We start from the raw sequence: 17,623 nt of genomic DNA on the forward strand, positions 1-17,623 counted from the left end.
ACACCACCTCCTCAGATGGCACTCCTCTCCAAGACATGTTGTCAGTCAGCCCCCTCCCCCCTGCAGACTCCTGCCTCTATTTTGGAGCAAGTCAAAGCTATACAGCTCTCTGCTTTGTCACTCACATGTCTTGCTACTGACACACTGCAGGTCATTCCATTATGAAACTAGGCCTTTGCTGTCCCACTTTACCTTAAAGCGAGCAAGATAATCTCCAATGACACTCTGCTGCCAGATTTCTTCAGCTGTTTTCGGTGACTCGGGAAGTTTGCCGCGATCCTCCTTGTCGGAACCATGCTTCTTTTCTGTCTGAGCTTTCATGGCAGCCTCACGAGCTTTGTACTTGGCCTAGAAAACAACGCGCATGGTCAAAATCTTTGAAAAACCCATTGCTGATTGATAAGAAACACAGAAAACCAGGCTGGCTGGGGGGAAAAGGTTAAGCACTGAAACTGTGTTTTGGAAAGTGTGTGGCTTAATGATGCAGTAGTTCTCCCCCACGTCTGTGACACAGATTTTGAGGAAGAAAGCTGTTAACCGGAGGAACAGCAGGTTTTAAACCAAAGCAGAATAATCAGTTATGGGCCAATCTATTAGCTTCTGGACACAAATTAAGGTGGTTAAAAAACTCTGAACAGCCTTGTGACCTGCACTTGCAGGAGGACAGCAGGAGCTCAATTTATGCGAGTCCCACTATAAGCCTGACCCAGCACTTTCGAAAAATATATAGAACAAAACATTGTATGTGTGTCCTCTTGAAAGACACCTGTATTTTATTTTTTTGTTCTGCATGAGTCGCAGGTTTTCTTGTAAGGAAGTTTCTCTGTTAGTACATTAAAAACATGGCTAGCAAGCTATCTAACTACTTTTATTAACTGCAACCAAATTTCTGCTATTTAATTATTTGCAAGATAAAAACAAACATTGCACTTTTGTTGTACCAAAAGGTCATTTATCATGTTTTCTTTCCCCCATTAAAATCAGTTATTCTTCACAGCTTTCACCCAAAAAACATCTTTCTGCCTTTAAAATTATCTCTTTTTTATAATGTGGGAGATGCAGTAAAATCAGCACAGAAACTAATATTTTTAAAGTGCTAAATTCAAGGAGTCTTGTGGATGTATACCTCTTTCTGTGCACAGATGTAATCTTAAAGACAGACATTATTAGAGCTGAAGATTTGAAGCTACACTCCCTAGAGCAGGTTTAACTAAGCTGTGGCACTCCAGATGTTGCTGAAACGGAACCTCCATTGGCCCCAGCTAGCATGGTCAATGGAAGGTCTAGTCCAGAAATAGCTGGAAGGCCAAAGGTTAATGACTCTGGCTTTAGAGCTTCAGATCTCTCACTCCTGAATGAATCATAGAATCAGAGTTGGAAGAGACCACAAGGGCCATTGAGTCCAACCCCCTGCCAAGCAGGAAACACCATCAGAGCACTCCTGACATATGGTTGTCAAGCCTCTGCTTAAAGACCTCCAAAGAAGGAGACTCCACCACACTCCTTGGCAGCAAATTCCACTGTCGAACAGCTCTTACTGTCAGGAAGTTCCTAATGTTTAGGTGGCCTTTACAGTACTAGAAAACAGCTGCAGTGAGGTTTGAACATGTCAAGTATGGGCCTGGTACAGATGCAGGATAATGAAAAACAAAGCAACACAGATAACCTTTATGTATCTTTATGTAGATTAACAATATGAAAATAAGGTATACCCTGTAGTTTCAATGACAAATTTCGGTGGACAGTGCCAACTAGGAACATAAGGTTGGAGCAATCACAACTGAGGTACCCAATAATACAAATGTTCACCCAGGTTTTATGCATGTTTCTAGGCCTCAAGGTTACACCAACTCTCAGCCTAACCTACCTCACAAGGTTGTTGTGAGAAAAATATGGAAAGGTGAAGAGCCATGTATGCCACCTTGAGGCCCTTGGAAGAAAGGTAGACTATAAATGCAATAAAGGAATAAAACAAAGCAAATAAACCCAAACACATGATGTAATGCTATTCATGAAGGAAGGAGAACCCCCACCCCTGCTTTTTATTGGATTTTTGATCGGCTGCAAATCTGTGGTGACATTCTTTGGCATGTGGGTGGATGCTGCTCCGGCGTCCCACATGTTATGCCCACCATAGGAAAGTACTGCTTGATATCTAGTCATCTGCCATCACACAAAGTTAGCCTTTTAAGGCATATACACAGCAACAACAAACCCCATCTCCCAAGTGCAACTACTTTCTCTGTCCCATATTAAGGTGTCCAGCTAACTCCCACAAGGATCCTAAGACCCTCTTTCTCAGGCATCTAAACCAAGCCTCAAGACCTCTCCCATTTGACTCCATGTGTATTCACAGCTGTACTGGGAGGCAAACAGTACAAAAGAACGCAAAATGGGGTTTTTTTATTGCACCCACTCTCACACTAAGGGAACGCACTGACAGAGTCTGGCTCCTTCCCCCTTCCCAAGCTGGTGGGAAAAAAATGAGCAGAGGTAACGCAAGATGGAATGGTAGGAGCGCCCAGGCTGTTAACAGAGCTGCTTGGTGGCTTCTAGAGGGAACCGAAGGCTCGGGAATGTTCAGAACCTTCTGTGGGGTTTCTAGCAGATTTTGTTTCCTATTCTTTCTTTTTTTTTTTAAGGGTGAGGGAGTGGGTCAAGATCCTGGTTTCATCCAAGTCAGGGGTAGTCAATGTGGTGCCCTCCAGATGTTGTCAGACTACCACTCCCATCATCCCTAACCCTTGGCCATGCTGGTTGGGGCTGATGGGAACTGGGAGTCCAGGAACATATGAAAGGCGTCATGATGGCTACCTCTGATCTAAGTCAACAGGGGGGAAAACCATCCAGCTGACTTTTTGAGATACCCAGGAGTACATGTTCCCCCACACCTTCCCCCAAAAAAGATGGTTAAGGAGAATGTGCATTATTGATTCAACAACCTTTTTTTTCTCTGAAAGATCATTCCACATCCGCGCCAGCAGCCGGGTCAGTTCGCTCTCCGACAGTTCGGGTCGCTCCTCCTGCAGCTGCTTGCGTTTCTCCTCCGAGAAGATAAACATAGCAGAAACGGGCCGTTTGGGTTTCTCAGAACCTCCCTGTTAAAGAGCACAAAGGGACTCGTGGTTGTGGAATTTTGAGTTTGTATCTTTTGTTCTTTTTAAAAAAGCGTTATGGAAAAAAGCAAATAATAATAAAAAGAGCAAAAACTGGGGAAGGTGGCCTTATTTTATGGGCTGCAAAGTATTCCTAGTAGATCAGTCAGCTAACACTTTAGTTGATTAATCAATGGGGGGAGGCAATTTTTACCAGCAAGATCAATTTTTAATTGGTGGAACTGCAAGTTAAAAGCTTGTTTATCTTTTGAGGCTGTTTTGGTTCAGGTGCATTATTGTAATGAGCAAAGGGAATGGGAAAGAAATAAAAAACGCGAAGATGGGTGTTTATATACAACAATGAGAATGGTAACTTATTATTTTACTGTCAATTATCTAACACTTCCTTCAGTATTTGACAAATATTGGACTTTTGGTCATAAGCAAATTTATTTTAATCAGATTAATCAGTTACTTGAACATAAGGCAGATGATTAAATCAATGAAATATTCTTTAAACCTGCTGACAGTTCTACTTATTATATACATATAGGGAGATAGCCAACATTAATTGTACTCTGGAGTAGACCCATTAAAATCAATATACTTCAAAGTCATTTCAGTCAATTTGATTTCAGTGGGCCCATCCCAAGTATGACTAATGTTGGATACCACACACACATAAGGAAACCTTCAAGAAGTATTAGTTTTTGTTCTCATTTTTACTATCAAATTTCCAAAGGAATCCCAGCAGCCATTTTACATGAAGTCTTGAGGCTGGTTTAAAAGTAGCTTTGCTCCACTGCTCTAAATGTAAAAAATGTATCCATACCCATAATGCATCCTGCTTGTTGCCCTAGCCTGTATGCGTCACTCACCTTGCTGGCATCTGGTGAAGTCTTTTTAGAGGCAGGGCTGGTGGCACCTTTCTTGTTTACTCCCAGCATCTTCTCTTCTCCCAGAACCCTCTGCTGTTCTTCTTCAGGTAAGCTCTGAATTTTGGAGGAAATGGCAAAATAACAAAATAAGGAGTTATGACTATTTTTCATTCTCTCTCTGCCTTTCCCCATATATCTAGTAGATTAATGTATACAAAGTTTGGAAGCATCTTCAGGTAGTGCAGAACGTGGCTGCCCACTTTCACCCAAGCAGCTTAAGATTTCCAGGAAATTAAGTCAGCAGCCTAGCATGGGCATTGGCTGCTTCATTCTCCTCCCCACAAAAAAAAATGTACTAGGAAGCTGCCTCTGAAAACCAACTGGCAGCTTAGTTCTCACAGAATGCATTATTCATTCTAGTGCAGAGAGAGACTTACAGACTATTCTAAAACAACTGTGCTGGCTATCAATTTGAAAGTCTAAGTGACCTGGGATCACAAGTATTTGAAGTCAGTGGCTTAATTAAGACATCATAAAGAAGTACTGTTAAATTAAGTTAACAGTTTTGGGTTGATGCGTGGATTAACACACCGTAAGTAGAGAAGCAACTCTAAACCACTGTTTATATTTTAAATTGTTATTAATGCAAACCGTGGTTTGGGGAAATGTTGAATGGAGACCGCTTCTCCTTTTATGAACTAATCCCGCTTCCACCAATTGACCAGCAACGGGGCATCCAGTCCTCTCAATGCAAGAGGCAATATATGATATGGAATGGAGCATGGCCTTCTGGGTTGAGACCTCATCACTACGGACTGCGTGACCTGATCTTTCAGTTTTAGACAAAAAAAGTTTACACAGAGGAACCTAAGACCAGTCCAATTCAAGTATTTCAAGGCTGAATAGGAGAGAGTTTAGTGGACACTGAAACCAATGAGATTTAAAAGTGCTTAACCAACTGGATTGCACCCCACTGTCTTTTTAGACAAGGCTTTTAAAACAGTTATCAAGAACTGCAGAGTACACAGAAAGGCACTGCTATATGTTCACCCAGAATATGACTCTTCTTAATGCTCCCAGTCCCAATCACTCATACCAAAGTCCATTTTCTTAGCTGGTCCAAGCTGTATGTGTGAATGGGAAGGGTAACAGAAAAGAGCTGCTAAAAAACGTACTAACAGTTTGGCAGAATGCTGTGGCAGACTCACCTCCAGGAAACGCAAGAGCTCAATTTCATAATCTTTCTTTCTCTATAGGGGCAAAGTAGCAAAAAAAGAGTCAGTTCCTGGTACATGCCATGAATTTTGCCTCCTTCTGCTTCCCCTCCAGAGCTGCACCCTCCTCCAAACATCTGACTCCTGCCAATGCAGGTTTCTAAACATCAATATTTGGAATCAGAAGCCTAATAGCCAGCACAAGTCAAGATGACTTAATGAATAACTTTGAGAAACACTGCTGTACCATTGGGGCCAGCAACTGGCAACCCAGAGCCAAACTCAGCCCTCTGAGTGGTCCCTAGGTGCCAGCCTTAGAGGCTAAAGATGACTGTAGTGTCTGGGACAACAGGACTTGGCAGAAGGGAGTAAGTGGTAGAGATGAACCTTAAAAACTGGCTTTCTGGCAAAGCAAATTGCTATCCAGGGGCAATGATGCTTTATTACTGATAGATATAGGTGTGCGTGTGCATGTTAAGTGAGAGACACAGGACAGTGTTTCAGGGTTGTATGTGAATTCCTTAAATGGGAATATGGGCCCAAGGGACAGCAGATGTAATTTGAGCAGCTGCTGGAAATGGGAGGAAAGCAAAGCATTCTGGACACTTTTAACACTGCGATCCTCAAAGGGTGTGGAGCTCTACACTGGTGTGGCAGGAGAGGACAATGGCAGGAAGATTCAAGGACACTAAAAAAAATATTTAAACATTTCAGTGTACAGTAGTATAGTATAGTATAAGAATGTTTATTTGCAAAATATGGATAGCTATCTTTTCAAAATGAGAGCAAGAGCATCAAGTGTGGGGGAATGATTCATGTTAGCTGCATTTTTAAAAATATTTTCTGGATGTCCCATGATCATATTATAAATCTGCTAGGAGTTGTTTCTTTTTGTTTCCCAGTGTATTTCCTATCAATTAAAAAAATGGTGTGGCATGAGCAATTTTTTATTCTGAAAGTGTGGCTCCACCATTTGCAGCTACTTCCTGGGGGTAGGAGGTGCTTCCAATGCCATTTCAGGTTCATTACAAGAGCAGGGACATTTGTCAACCTGCAACAGCAATGCTATTGCGAAATGGGAGAATGAACCAATACTCTGATGAGAGAAGGATAATTGTGGGCATTGTAAATAGGACCTGGTAAGGGAGTCGGAAGATGACATTTAACATCAATGGCCTTGCCTTTTGAAAACAAACTATTCTGGCCTCTGTATTGTGTGTCTTTTAAAGTATCTTTTAGGCTATTCAGTTTGGTATTTATTGACATAAAATTGTATCGATTATCACCTGCTTCTGTTTTTATTGTACCTGCTTTTGTCTTTTTATCTGGTTCATAGCTGCATCTAAAGGATGCTTTTGAGCAGCTCTTGAAATCAGGGGTGATATGGGGCAGGGGGTGGTATGACAATTAATGGATCGGACAATTTATGGGGAAGAGCAAGGGGTAGTAGAGAACAACAGTCTTCTTTTGCCTTAGTGTCACTTGTAATAATTTCAGCGGTCCATCAGGGTGCTGCTTTTAAAATGCTAGTTCAGTTAATGGAAAACTACGCCCTTTGGAGCTTCTGGATCCTGATGTTTTCTCAATGTCTCTGGGAAATTTTCCTACTGATGTTGCTGGTGGTCTGGTCAATGCTCTGGTCTTTCTCCAATTAAGTGGAGATGACCCAGGTAATTGATATGGTTGCTTCTAGATGCCCCCGCTCAAACCACGTAACTCATTCAGTTCCCTTGAAAATCTACATACAATGAACATAAAGAATTTAAAAGTCATGAAGAATATTTGGGTGTCAGAGGTGGCTACTGCTTCTCTGAAGAGTGTAAGGTGCCCATATGGCCCTAAAGCAAACAGTGGTCTATTCTTAACCAAACCTGAGAAGGATCCTGGCAATTTAAATAATTGGTACCCAGATGCTTAGGCATTAAATGTGCCATTTTTAGGAGAGGTGTTAAAAGCATGAGGTGACCTATAAACTTCATATGGTTTTGGATGAAAGTGGTTACTTGGATCCATTCCAGTCTGAGTTCTAGGCCTGGTTTTGAGACTGAAAACCACCTTGGTCACCCAGGTGGATGGCCTCATGGGTATGAGTGCAACCTTGTTGATTCTCCATAAATTCTTGATCACCTTTGATGCTATCAACGATTAAATTTTTTATGGGCCCCCTTTATAGGACCAGGAGGCACTGCTTTACTGCAGTTCTAGTCTTGCCTGGAAAAAGGCTTGTCAAAAGGTAGTGTTGGGAAACTACTGGTCCCTCAGGGCTTTTCGCTTATGAGGTGCCACAGAGATCTCACAAGTTATCAACATTAAACCACTGAGGTCATCCATTGGCTTGGGCTGAAGTGTTCACATTATGCAGATCACCCAGTCCTTTTATTGCCATCCTCTGATCCTAAGGAGATACAGAATTTCTGTACCAGAGTTTGAAGGCAGCCCCAATTTAGATGAGGGTTGGAAAAGCTGAACCTTAATCCAAACAAGACAGAAGTACTGGTCGGGAAGTTTGTTGATCTGGGCAGAGGCTATGTCATCTTTTGGATTGGGTTGAACTCCCACAACTTTAGATACCCTTAAGGACCAAGTACACAACCTGCAAGTGCTTCTGAGTCCAGCATTATCCTTGCGTTGGCTGATGTTGGTAGGCGGTAGCGCTTTTCACCATCTACAAACCTACCTGGGGAAAGTGGGTCTGGCTTCAATTATCAGTGCTTTAGTCACATTCAGCCTGGATTATTGCCATGATCTCTACATGGGGCTAACCTCAAAAGAAAATTCAGAAACTACAATCGGACCATACCACACCTATCCTACAACATCTGCATTGGTTATCAATTCATTCCCAGATTCAAGTTTAAATACTGGTAATAACCTCCAAAGCCCTAAACTGCCTGGAACCCATGTTATTCTGAGGGCTGCCTTCACCCACATGAACCTGCCCAGGCTTTAAGATCAGCAACAGTAGTCCTGCTCTCCAGCCCATCATGAGCAAATATCAGATTGACAAGTAGCAGGAACAGGGGCTTCTCAATGGCACAGTTGTAGAATTCTCTCCCCAAAGAAGTTGGACGAACTCCTTCCCTTTTGGTCGGTGCTTCTGGAAGGAAGGAATGAAGCTTCATTCTTCAGTTTTTACAGTGCTTTTGCTGATTTTTAATACTGTTGTGTATTTTTACTGCTTTATCTGATTTATATTTTTACTATACTATACTATATTCTTGTTTAGTATATGTGCTGCCGAAGCGAGCACTACTATATTCTTGTTTTACAATATGTTTATTTCAATGTAAAGCTGCTCTGGAATATTGTCCACTGAATGTCAAACAAAGGGATCGTTCAGATTCAAATGTAGGTTAAAATTGTCCCTGGAAAGCAATGTGAATGGGGAGGGGGGAGGGAAGAGGACGACACAGGCAAGAACTCAAGGGAAGAAATCCTAGATTTGTTCCCCTCACCTAATGAAGGAGTATTAGTTGAAGGGTCAGAAAGTAAATTATTCAGTCAGCATACCCACATGCATACGTGTAAATAACTGCTTTCTCTACAAACTAGGGAAGGTCAAACCACACCTTCTTCATGTATCATTTCTGAGTTCAAAAGATACAAGACAGTTTCACATTAATAGGAAAGTACTGATTATCAGTAGCCCAACTAAAGGAAATCCTTTCCAGGCACAGAAACCACCTTAAGGGGATTTCTGTTGTCATCTATGGGTCACGCCCTTGAGTAGTCTTATTCATACAAATGCTAAAAGGGTCTGAGGAATCCCCCAGATTCCTCTAATGATGGTAGAGGATTGCAACCCCTAGAGAAGGAGTGGAGGAAGACAATTTTTCCAAATGGCAACCTCTCCCCCAGGGCTCAGCTTCACAGATGCACAACAGGCTTCTTAACCCTTTTCCAAAGATCAAGATGAAGCAACTCTGCCATTTTGAACAGGGATTGGGGGACTGGGACTCAAGAGGGAAATGGGGTCCTGCTGCCTGTGAAATATAACCACCTCAGAAAAGGCCCTAGTTAAAGCAGCCAAAGAGACAGGAGAATCCGCCATTATCTCACACTGTCACTGCTGAGGAGAGCCGAGCTGCTTAAAATGGCCGCCACAGCTTCAAGTAGTAAGGAACAGGCAGCAGCAGGCCCAAAGCCTGGAGTATCGATAGAACCACTGTAACTGTCATATTAAAAATTTGAGGGGATTTTTGTGTGTCAGGAGAAGAGGAAGAAGTCTCCAAGTCTGGAGGTTTTGTGCTGGTACAGCTGGATAAAGCACAGGGAATTCTCCTCAACATTTGGCCACTTGAAGCTCTGGAAAAAAACCCTCTCGTCCTTGTCCTTGCATCAACACCCTCCATCACATGCCTTAGCTTTCTCCCTCTCCAGACTCAAGAGCGGGCAATCTTTTCTGCCACCTAGCAAAGCTTGTTTGCTTGCCACGGATGCATCTCGGGTTGGAGGGAATTTTAAACAAGCACAGCTACCAATGATTTAAACAGCAACTCATCAAGGCTGAGGGGAAATTGATTCTGAGGCAATTCGCGGTTGATAAATGCATTAGATCAATCAACACCGGAAAACAATTAACAGAGACAATCAATTAATCCCCGATAAATGGGAAACTTATGTAAACTGCCCTGAGTTGAGCCAGACTTCAGGTCTGCACGATCAACTTTGGGTTTGTTTGTTTGTTTGTTTGTTTGTTGCTTCTTTTGTAACAACTGAAGCCAGGTGCGAAAGGTGTAGAAATTTAAAGTATTCTGAACCCAGAGATTTAAGTACAAAAACTGAAGTGAGCTCAGTCTTGCCACAGAAAAACCAACTCTGGCTGCCTTTCCCCCCACACCCCAGCAAAAAACAACCCCGATCTTCATTTTAGGGCAGGGGTGGATTGATTTTCTTCCTGCCATTGTTAAACTAGAAATTCCTTCAGAATTACTTCAAGCAACCCAGTAGCTCAGTAGCTCTCGATCTACCTTCTGACCAGCACTGAATTAAGCAACCGGACTCCCCTTCCCTCTCCAAATATTTCAGCCTCTGAGAGGAGCCAGAGCTCCAGGAAAAAAACCTCTGCTGCTGTGGAGCAGGCAGGACTGCAACCGGGTGGGGCTTCCTCCCACAGGAAGGAGGAAAAACTGCAAGGGCAGACATGGCCGTACCTGACCAAACAGGCAGGAGGAGCAACCCATATAAAGAAAAGTCTCCTCCACCATTGAAGGGCATTTTTACTCTCCATATTTCAGGGGTCTTCTGCTTGTTTGCAGAATTCATGGGAGTTTTGCTTCTCCACATCCAGGATGAACTTCACACAGGGCCTGGGCTTGAGGATGGGTGGCAGACTGCATCCCCCTGCAAGTTACTAAAAGCACCACCATTTAAAACAAACAAACAAAAACAGGGAAGAAAAGCAGTCTGAATAAGACTGCAATTTCAGCCAAGTTATCTGAAGCAAGAGGAGTGGCAGTGACCAAATGATTTGCTTTTTTAAAAACAAAAACAAAAAGACCCAACCCGTCACTTGCCTGTCCATGTGCTTGTTTTCTTGGTTACTTCAAAGGATAACAAACTTGATTTTCATACTCTGTTCAAACACTGGGGAAGATAGCATTTTGCTCGCACCCAGTAAATCAGAGAAACCAAATCTATGGGGGGCTTAAAAAACAAAACTGCACCCCCAAACTGAGGCAAATGAAATCCATTATCAGCAGCAGGGTATGTAGTAACAGCTGGAACCTGCCTGATATATAGAACCACTAAAGTCTACCCGTAATTTGTCTCTGGGCATTATTTTTAATCCTTTCCCTTTTTCGACACACCCTTGTAAGAGCCAGGCTCACCTGATCACACTTTTTGTGGTAGGCGTCTTTTTCCTTCTGGGAAAGGAGCTTCCACTGCTGACTGCAGAGCACCATCCGTTCTGTGCTTGGGACATCTTTCATGTTTGCCATCAGTTCAGCACAGTAAAGCGAGTAACTATTCCTAAAACAGCAATTTCCTTTTATATAGCACCAACCCATTAAGTTACCACTTGGGGAAATTTATGTAAACACAAGAATAAGCCACACAAAACTGCTGCCTGAAGTGCTTCTCCCACACTCTCATAACCCACCACCACCACACATTTTTTTTGGGGGGGGGTGTCTTAATTTCCACCTCCAACCCTTACTATGAATGCAGTAATGTGGATTATATGAATAAATAGGGGTATATGTCATTGGCTTTCGCATGGGTTCAGTGGTGTCTACTGTACAAAGGTTAAGAATCACATCTATTATGCTATCCACTTTTGCCTCACAGGTTCCCCATCTTGATTTTGATTTCTGGGTCTTATTCATGAAGTTGGATTTTGAGCTCTAAAGCCATTATTATTATTATTATTATTATTATTATTATTATTATTGGCTTGGGATTAAGATATGTAAGGACGTAATCAACAGAGAGAAAATACCCTCCTAAACTTCCCTCAGGCCCACGCCTAGGGTTTCCCCCCTTTTTGTTACTCTGGACCTTCTCCCCCAGCCAATTCCCAAGGCAGTCTTGGTCATAAGTACACAAAAGTTACTAGCCAAATAAAATGTCACAGCCCTCTTAAACATGGGTGTCGTGAAAGGAAGTGGTTGGGTGAGGAACACACACTGCTTCCAGTTTATGAAGTTTCCTGGTTTTGCCGGACAAATAGGCTTTTTCAGCTCTTTCAGAATGCTTTTTTTAATTCTCTCCCCATAACCTGGCTTTCTACTGCAGGGGTGCAGTTTGTAAAAAACTAACCTTGTCTACTTGGAAGTAAGTCCTATAGAATTCGATGGGGCTTACTCCCACATTAAGTGGGATTAGGAATGCACCCCAAATCAACAGATTAAATCTGCATAAATGTTCATAAACAGGAAAACAAGGGGGGGAAACCCTACTGTTTTCGTTTTTAAAATTAATTGATATGTGTCACAGCAGGCACCATCTTAGAAAAGGCACCCCTCCTGTTAGAGAGAAGAGAGGGCACCTGCCACTTACTGCTTTTCTATGTACCTGCATTAAAATAATCACTTCTTTTTTTAAAAAGAAGCTTAATCTGCTACCCAATTAAAATCAGAGTATTTTTCGCAGTCAGCCAAAAATGTTCGAAGAATTAACCTAAAATAAAAATCACTCCATGTAAAAAGCCTAAGACTTCAGAGCCGGATTCTAGCCTTGCCTTCTCATTAGCATTTTCTAAAGATGATAATTTTCTTCCAAGGCATGGTCTGAAGGTAGATGATGCGGACACCTTGCTGAAGGAGGTGTGGGGCAGGCCATTGCCTGGATGAGAGACTGAACTGGGAACTCCTTGTACCCTCCTTTGAGTTCCATGATGGAAGGAAAGTTAGATATAAACGTACCAAGCAAAAAGAAATATGTGTATGGTTTTTTAAAAATAAAAATGGAAGTGTTCAATCAAGTAAAGAGCAGCCTGCAGCTTAAGAGAAATGAGCAAATCAGCTTATACAGTTCAAGCTGCTAAATTTCTCTTGGCAAAGAATTTTAGTATCTTTTTAGTACAACCCTCAACATGAGACAACTCTGTGGCCTTGATCAAGAAACCCAGTTTTCTAGAGAAAAAGTTAAGTCAATGGATTTATTTATTTGATATCAGGATTCATACCCCAACCCTTACACACCGCTTGGTGCGGCTTCCAACTATAAAAAATGACTAGAAAATACAATAGATATTGTGTGGAACTACAACATAAATGCCATCCATTTAATACTTGACACACTGGCAGGAAATCAAGAGAAAACCAGCAATGCAAGGATATCTGAATTGGCTTTTGCATCAGGGTTTCAGGGAGCCTCCTCTGCACTGAGGCTGTGGAATGCAGGAAAATATTTCCAGAGGAGAGTGAAGAAGTGGGGTGGATTCAAGAGGTGAACAGCAACCCAAGTACAAAAATGGTGGGCAACTATGTTTTCCTAGCACAGGAGGAGGGGACTACCCCAGAACAAACCCCTTGCCAGCAGCAGCACCTAACACCCACTGGAAGCAAAGGCTTCCCCACGAGGAAAGGCCTACTCCCAGGTATGAAGATGGGTAGCAGATAATAATAATAATAATAAATTTTATTTGTATCCCGCCCTCCCCAGCCGAAGCCGGGCTCAGGGCGGCTAACAACAATCAACAATCAAACAATCAAATATTCACACATTCTAAAAATATTACATTATAAAATCAATTAAAATCAAATTAATGGCAACTAATTAAGCAAGATTCTAAGCAGGTTGCCAGAGGAGGGAGTCAGGCTGCGCCCTGACCAAAGGCCTGGTGGAACAACTCTGTCTTGCAGGCCCTGCGGAAGGATGTCAGGTCCCGCAGGGCCCTAGTCTCTTGTGACAGAGCGTTCCACCAGATTGGAGCCGCAGCCGAGAAGGCCCTGGCTCTAGTTGAGGCCAGCCTAACCTCTCTGAGGCCTGGGACCTTGAGGATGTTATTATTTGCAGACCGTAGGTTTCTCTGTGGGGCATACCGGGAGAGGCGGTCCCGTAGGTACGAGGGTCCTAGGCCGTATAGGGCTTTAAAGGTTAAAACCAGCACCTTAAACCTGATCCTGTACTCCACCGGGAGCCAGTGCAGCTGGTATAGTACCGGTTGAATGTGATCTCGCAGCGAAGACCCCATAAGGAGTCTCGCCGCGGCATTCTGCACCCGCTGGAGTTTCTGGGTCAGTCTTAAGGGCAGCCCCACGTAGAGCGAGTTACAATAATCCAGTCTGGAGGTGACCGTCGCATGGATCACAGTGGCTAGGTCAGGGCGAGAGAGATAAGGGGCCAACTGCTTAGCTTGGCGGAGATGAAAAAATGCCGCCTTTGTTATAGCTGTAATCTGCGCCTCCATAGAGAGGGAGGTATCGAAGATTACACCCAAACTCTTAACGGACGGTGCTGGCACTAGTTGCACCCCCGCAAGAGATGGGAGTTGCACCCCCGCAAGAGATGGGAGATCAGGAATAAACACACAGCTCAAGAGAGCTGCATAAAGGGAGATCCTGAAGAGGAACTCCTCAGCTAATCTCACAGGAAGCCTGCAAGTGATGGTGGTCATGGAGAAGTGTGGGGACTTGTCAATCTCCTTCTGATACCCTGAGCAACCAGCTGAGGTAGGCTGAAAGGAGAGTCCTAACAGGGTGTGTTTATGCGCACATGTGAGATGCACCACTCCCATCTCAATGTTGAATGTCAGGCAGGGACTCAAGGAAGCTGCCAATAGAAAGACTCCCTTCATCAAGTGAGGAGAGCATGGACACAAGGAGAAGTGAGTGTCCAGTCTTGGGTAACTCAATAAATTTGTATCTCGTTTTCATTTAAGGAGCCAAGATAGCATGTGTCCCACCCCCATTTTAGCCTCACAGGTGTCCTGTGAATAAGATTTTATGTTTGCAGTGACTGGCCCATGCGCTGTGAGCAGGGCTTTGAACCTGCGTCCATCCCACTCTTAAGTCTAATGCATGGGCATCTTCCCACAACAAGCAGACATTGGGTGGATGGCAGATGTAGTCCTCCAACCTGGATATATTTTTATTGGCATATAGTTCCAGCCCGATATGAATTACATTTACCAATGTGGAAATGCCCGAGTGCCCTAGCAACTCCTCCCCAACTACCAAACCCAATTCTCAAGGGCACGGCAACTTACGGAGGCGGCTTGGTGGGTCGCCCATCAAACTTGTCCTTCAGCTGCCTCTCCGCTTTAGTCAGGGTGGAGCGAGGGGGCGCACCTTCCTCGAAGTTCATCTCTGGGTGCTTCTGGATATAATCCCGCATCACTTCCTGTGGACAGAAAACACACGGGGCATTTAGCGTGGCAGAGGCAGGCTGGTAGAATACCCTCCCTAGGCTCTGGGGTTGTGGACAGGGCACGAGGGGCCCCCCGCCTGTGCTACCCTGACCAGTTTTAAACACTTGGCAGAAGAAGCAGAGGAGGAGTTGCTTTGCAACTCCCTTCTGAGGGAGCGATGCCCAGAAGTCGGCTCTCGGAGCGCGGCTGGGTTTCTACAGCTGCGACAAGGCCGGGCTGAGCACAGGGGGGAGAAGATGGAGGGGAACTGTTGAGTGTTCCCTACCTCATACTCCTTCCGCTGCTCCAGAGCCTTATGAATCCATTTCAGCCTTTTTTTGTCCGAGAGCTGAGACCATTGCTTGCCCAACGAATCCTTCAGCTCCTTCGTGGTGGCCTGAAAAACCCAGGTGAGGAAGGGGAAATAATAATAGTAATAAAAAATAGGTAAAAATGAAAAAATAGGGGAGGAAGCAAAAGGGGATGGACTGCCCACCCTAATGGTACGGCAGTGAGCTAAGCTACACTTTTGGAAAGGCAAGTAAGAAAAAAAAAGTTTTCCTCAGGCTCCTTTAAAGGGAGCGAAAAAGCCCAATACCCAGGAAATATATAAACCCGCAATCTATGGGTTTGCTTACTTGCTACATAAGAATCTGATATCTAGCATCAAACAAGGCAACCTGAGAACCTAAAATGTTTATTTTTAAATACTAAAAATATTTCTAGCCCTCATGGGCCATAGGTCTCATGTCCTTTTCCTCACTCTATTCCTGTTTCTGACCCAGAGGACCAAATATCCAGATATGAATTACAGCAGCAGAGAATACAAAGCTAAACAAACCACATGCAAACATTACACACAAACACTAAGGACTGGATCAGATCTATTTATCCTAGCTGTCTCCAATATCAGCCCCTCTAGATGCCTGCAGGCAAGCTGGAGAATGAGATTTCCTGTTTGTCCTCAAGCCACTGGCATTGGTGGTGTTTTGTCTCTGGCAACCCACTCTACTGCTAATATTATCTACAGAACCGCCTACAATTCTTTCAAAGCCATTTATGTCTATCAATCATCACCAACACTCTGTGGCAGTGAGTTTCACAGTTTATTTTCCCGCGATGTAAAACTGGATCACTCTAAATTCTTACCGGATCAGTTTCCTAAGCCTTTGTTTCATTAGAAAGGGGCTCCTCCATTTTCCTGATCATTTCACTTGCTATTTCCCCCCATCACTTCTCTAGCTCTCTCAGGAACAGGTAACACCAGCTTTCCTCAAACCTGGATGCTTTGGACTACAGCTCCCATCAGCCCAAGCCACCACAGCCAAGTGGTAGGGGCTGATGGGAGCTGTAGTCCAAAGCACCTAGAGGGCATCACCTTGGGGAACTGCATTATATATTCAGCAGAATCAAGAGGCAAAGCTTTTTCTAGATTTTCAATTGGGGGGGGGAGAGGAATTGCATATTTGAAAACTTCCTTTATTATTATTATTATTATTATTATTATTATTATTATTATTATTATTATTTATTTTAATACCGCTTCACATAGGAAAACAGCATTGCTTACAAGGAACATTTACTTCTAACATGTTGGTTGTGTGAAATGAAGGTTTAAAAAATAAAATTCAAAAGATGATATCCCATCGGCGGCCCAAACGGACGAGTCTTTTGCCACTTGTTTCTGCTCCAGCTGTAAAGTGGTACTAACACAGTGGAGTACCCAGAAATAAAATTACAGTGGTGCCTCGCAAGACGAAAAACCCCGCAGGAACTCGCAAGACATTTTCGTCTTGCGAAGCAAGCCCATAGGAAATTTGTTTTGTGAAGCACCCCCAAAACGGAAAACTCTTTCGTCTAGCGAGTTTTCCGTCTTGTGATACATTCGTCTTGCAGGGCACCACTGTAAGTCTGTGCAAAATTGGGATTTACTGGGCACAGAATGCATATCCTTCCTTACATTCCTTCATTGTCCTCCTTTTCAAGCTGTGTGTCATCGTTCTTCCCCCCCCCCCAAAAAAAAATCCCCACCCATTTTTCCTCCTTCTTGTGGGCTCTCCTTATCCAAGTCTCTTACACCACCTACTTACATCAGGGCGCACTTTCAGGTAGATCTTCTTCTCATGAGTGTACCAGAGCTGTTGGGGAGTCTTGGGTTTCTCTGGGATATCAGACTTCTTGGCATTTTGAATGAGGTCGGGGTGGTCTTCCCTTCACAGAGCAAAAGTAACAGGGGGTGGGGGTGAAATGGTAAGGCAGTGGCAGTACCAGAACCGTACAAAACACAGAAACACATTATCCACTTCCTTTGAAGCCCCATGCATCATTCCCACCTCTCAACACTGAAAGAAGCTACTAATTTGATTCAGGCTCTTCTCATAAGAAGGTACCCTTTCAGATGGAAATTATTCTACCTGCCTGAAGAATATATTCATTTGTGAATTTTGCCATTTGTTGACCCAGGTTTCCAGACAGGAAAGAAAAGAGGTTCCTACATTGCAGATTATGCACCTTTTTAGTCCCTTATCACCAAAACAAAGCATCTTTTTGAGGCGAAGTTAATGTAAGTAAATTTTGATACATGTCTACAACTGAAACCTATAGCCGCGGCTGACGTGCAAAAGGTAAAGCTATTGCTTA

The 17,623-nt window shown here is 43.4% G+C and overlaps 1 protein-coding gene and 1 long non-coding RNA gene across 7 annotated transcripts in view; one reads left to right on the forward strand and one right to left on the reverse strand.

Annotated features, from left to right (window-relative positions):
- UBTF (upstream binding transcription factor) overlaps positions 1-17,623 on the reverse strand; it is a 46,457-nt gene that overhangs the window by 13,335 nt on the left and 15,499 nt on the right. For 4 of the 6 annotated variants that reach the window (XM_081836449.1, XM_081836451.1, XM_081836452.1 and 1 more), the window contains exons 7-14: positions 17,074-17,194; positions 15,270-15,380; positions 14,843-14,976; positions 11,019-11,160; positions 5,182-5,223; positions 3,974-4,087; positions 2,943-3,098; positions 193-348 (exon numbers count right to left, since the gene is read on the reverse strand). In XM_081836449.1, coding sequence (XP_081692575.1) covers positions 193-348; positions 2,943-3,098; positions 3,974-4,087; positions 5,182-5,223; positions 11,019-11,160; positions 14,843-14,976; positions 15,270-15,380; positions 17,074-17,194 — 976 coding nt within the window. The remainder of the gene's footprint in view (positions 1-192; positions 349-2,942; positions 3,099-3,973; positions 4,088-5,181; positions 5,224-11,018; positions 11,161-14,842; positions 14,977-15,269; positions 15,381-17,073; positions 17,195-17,623) is intronic. The other 2 variants (XM_081836454.1, XM_081836453.1) reach the window with 2 other exon arrangements.
- On the forward strand, positions 11,167-17,619 carry LOC309327290. The gene is made up of 3 exons (XR_014150490.1): positions 11,167-13,243; positions 14,143-14,461; positions 17,447-17,619. It is a non-coding gene; the product is annotated as an uncharacterized lncRNA (long non-coding RNA).

The sequence above is a fragment of the Podarcis erhardii genome, assembly GCF_964252035.2.
Source record: "Podarcis erhardii genome assembly, chromosome: 13".
In the NCBI taxonomy this organism is placed as follows: Eukaryota; Metazoa; Chordata; class Lepidosauria; order Squamata; family Lacertidae; genus Podarcis; species Podarcis erhardii.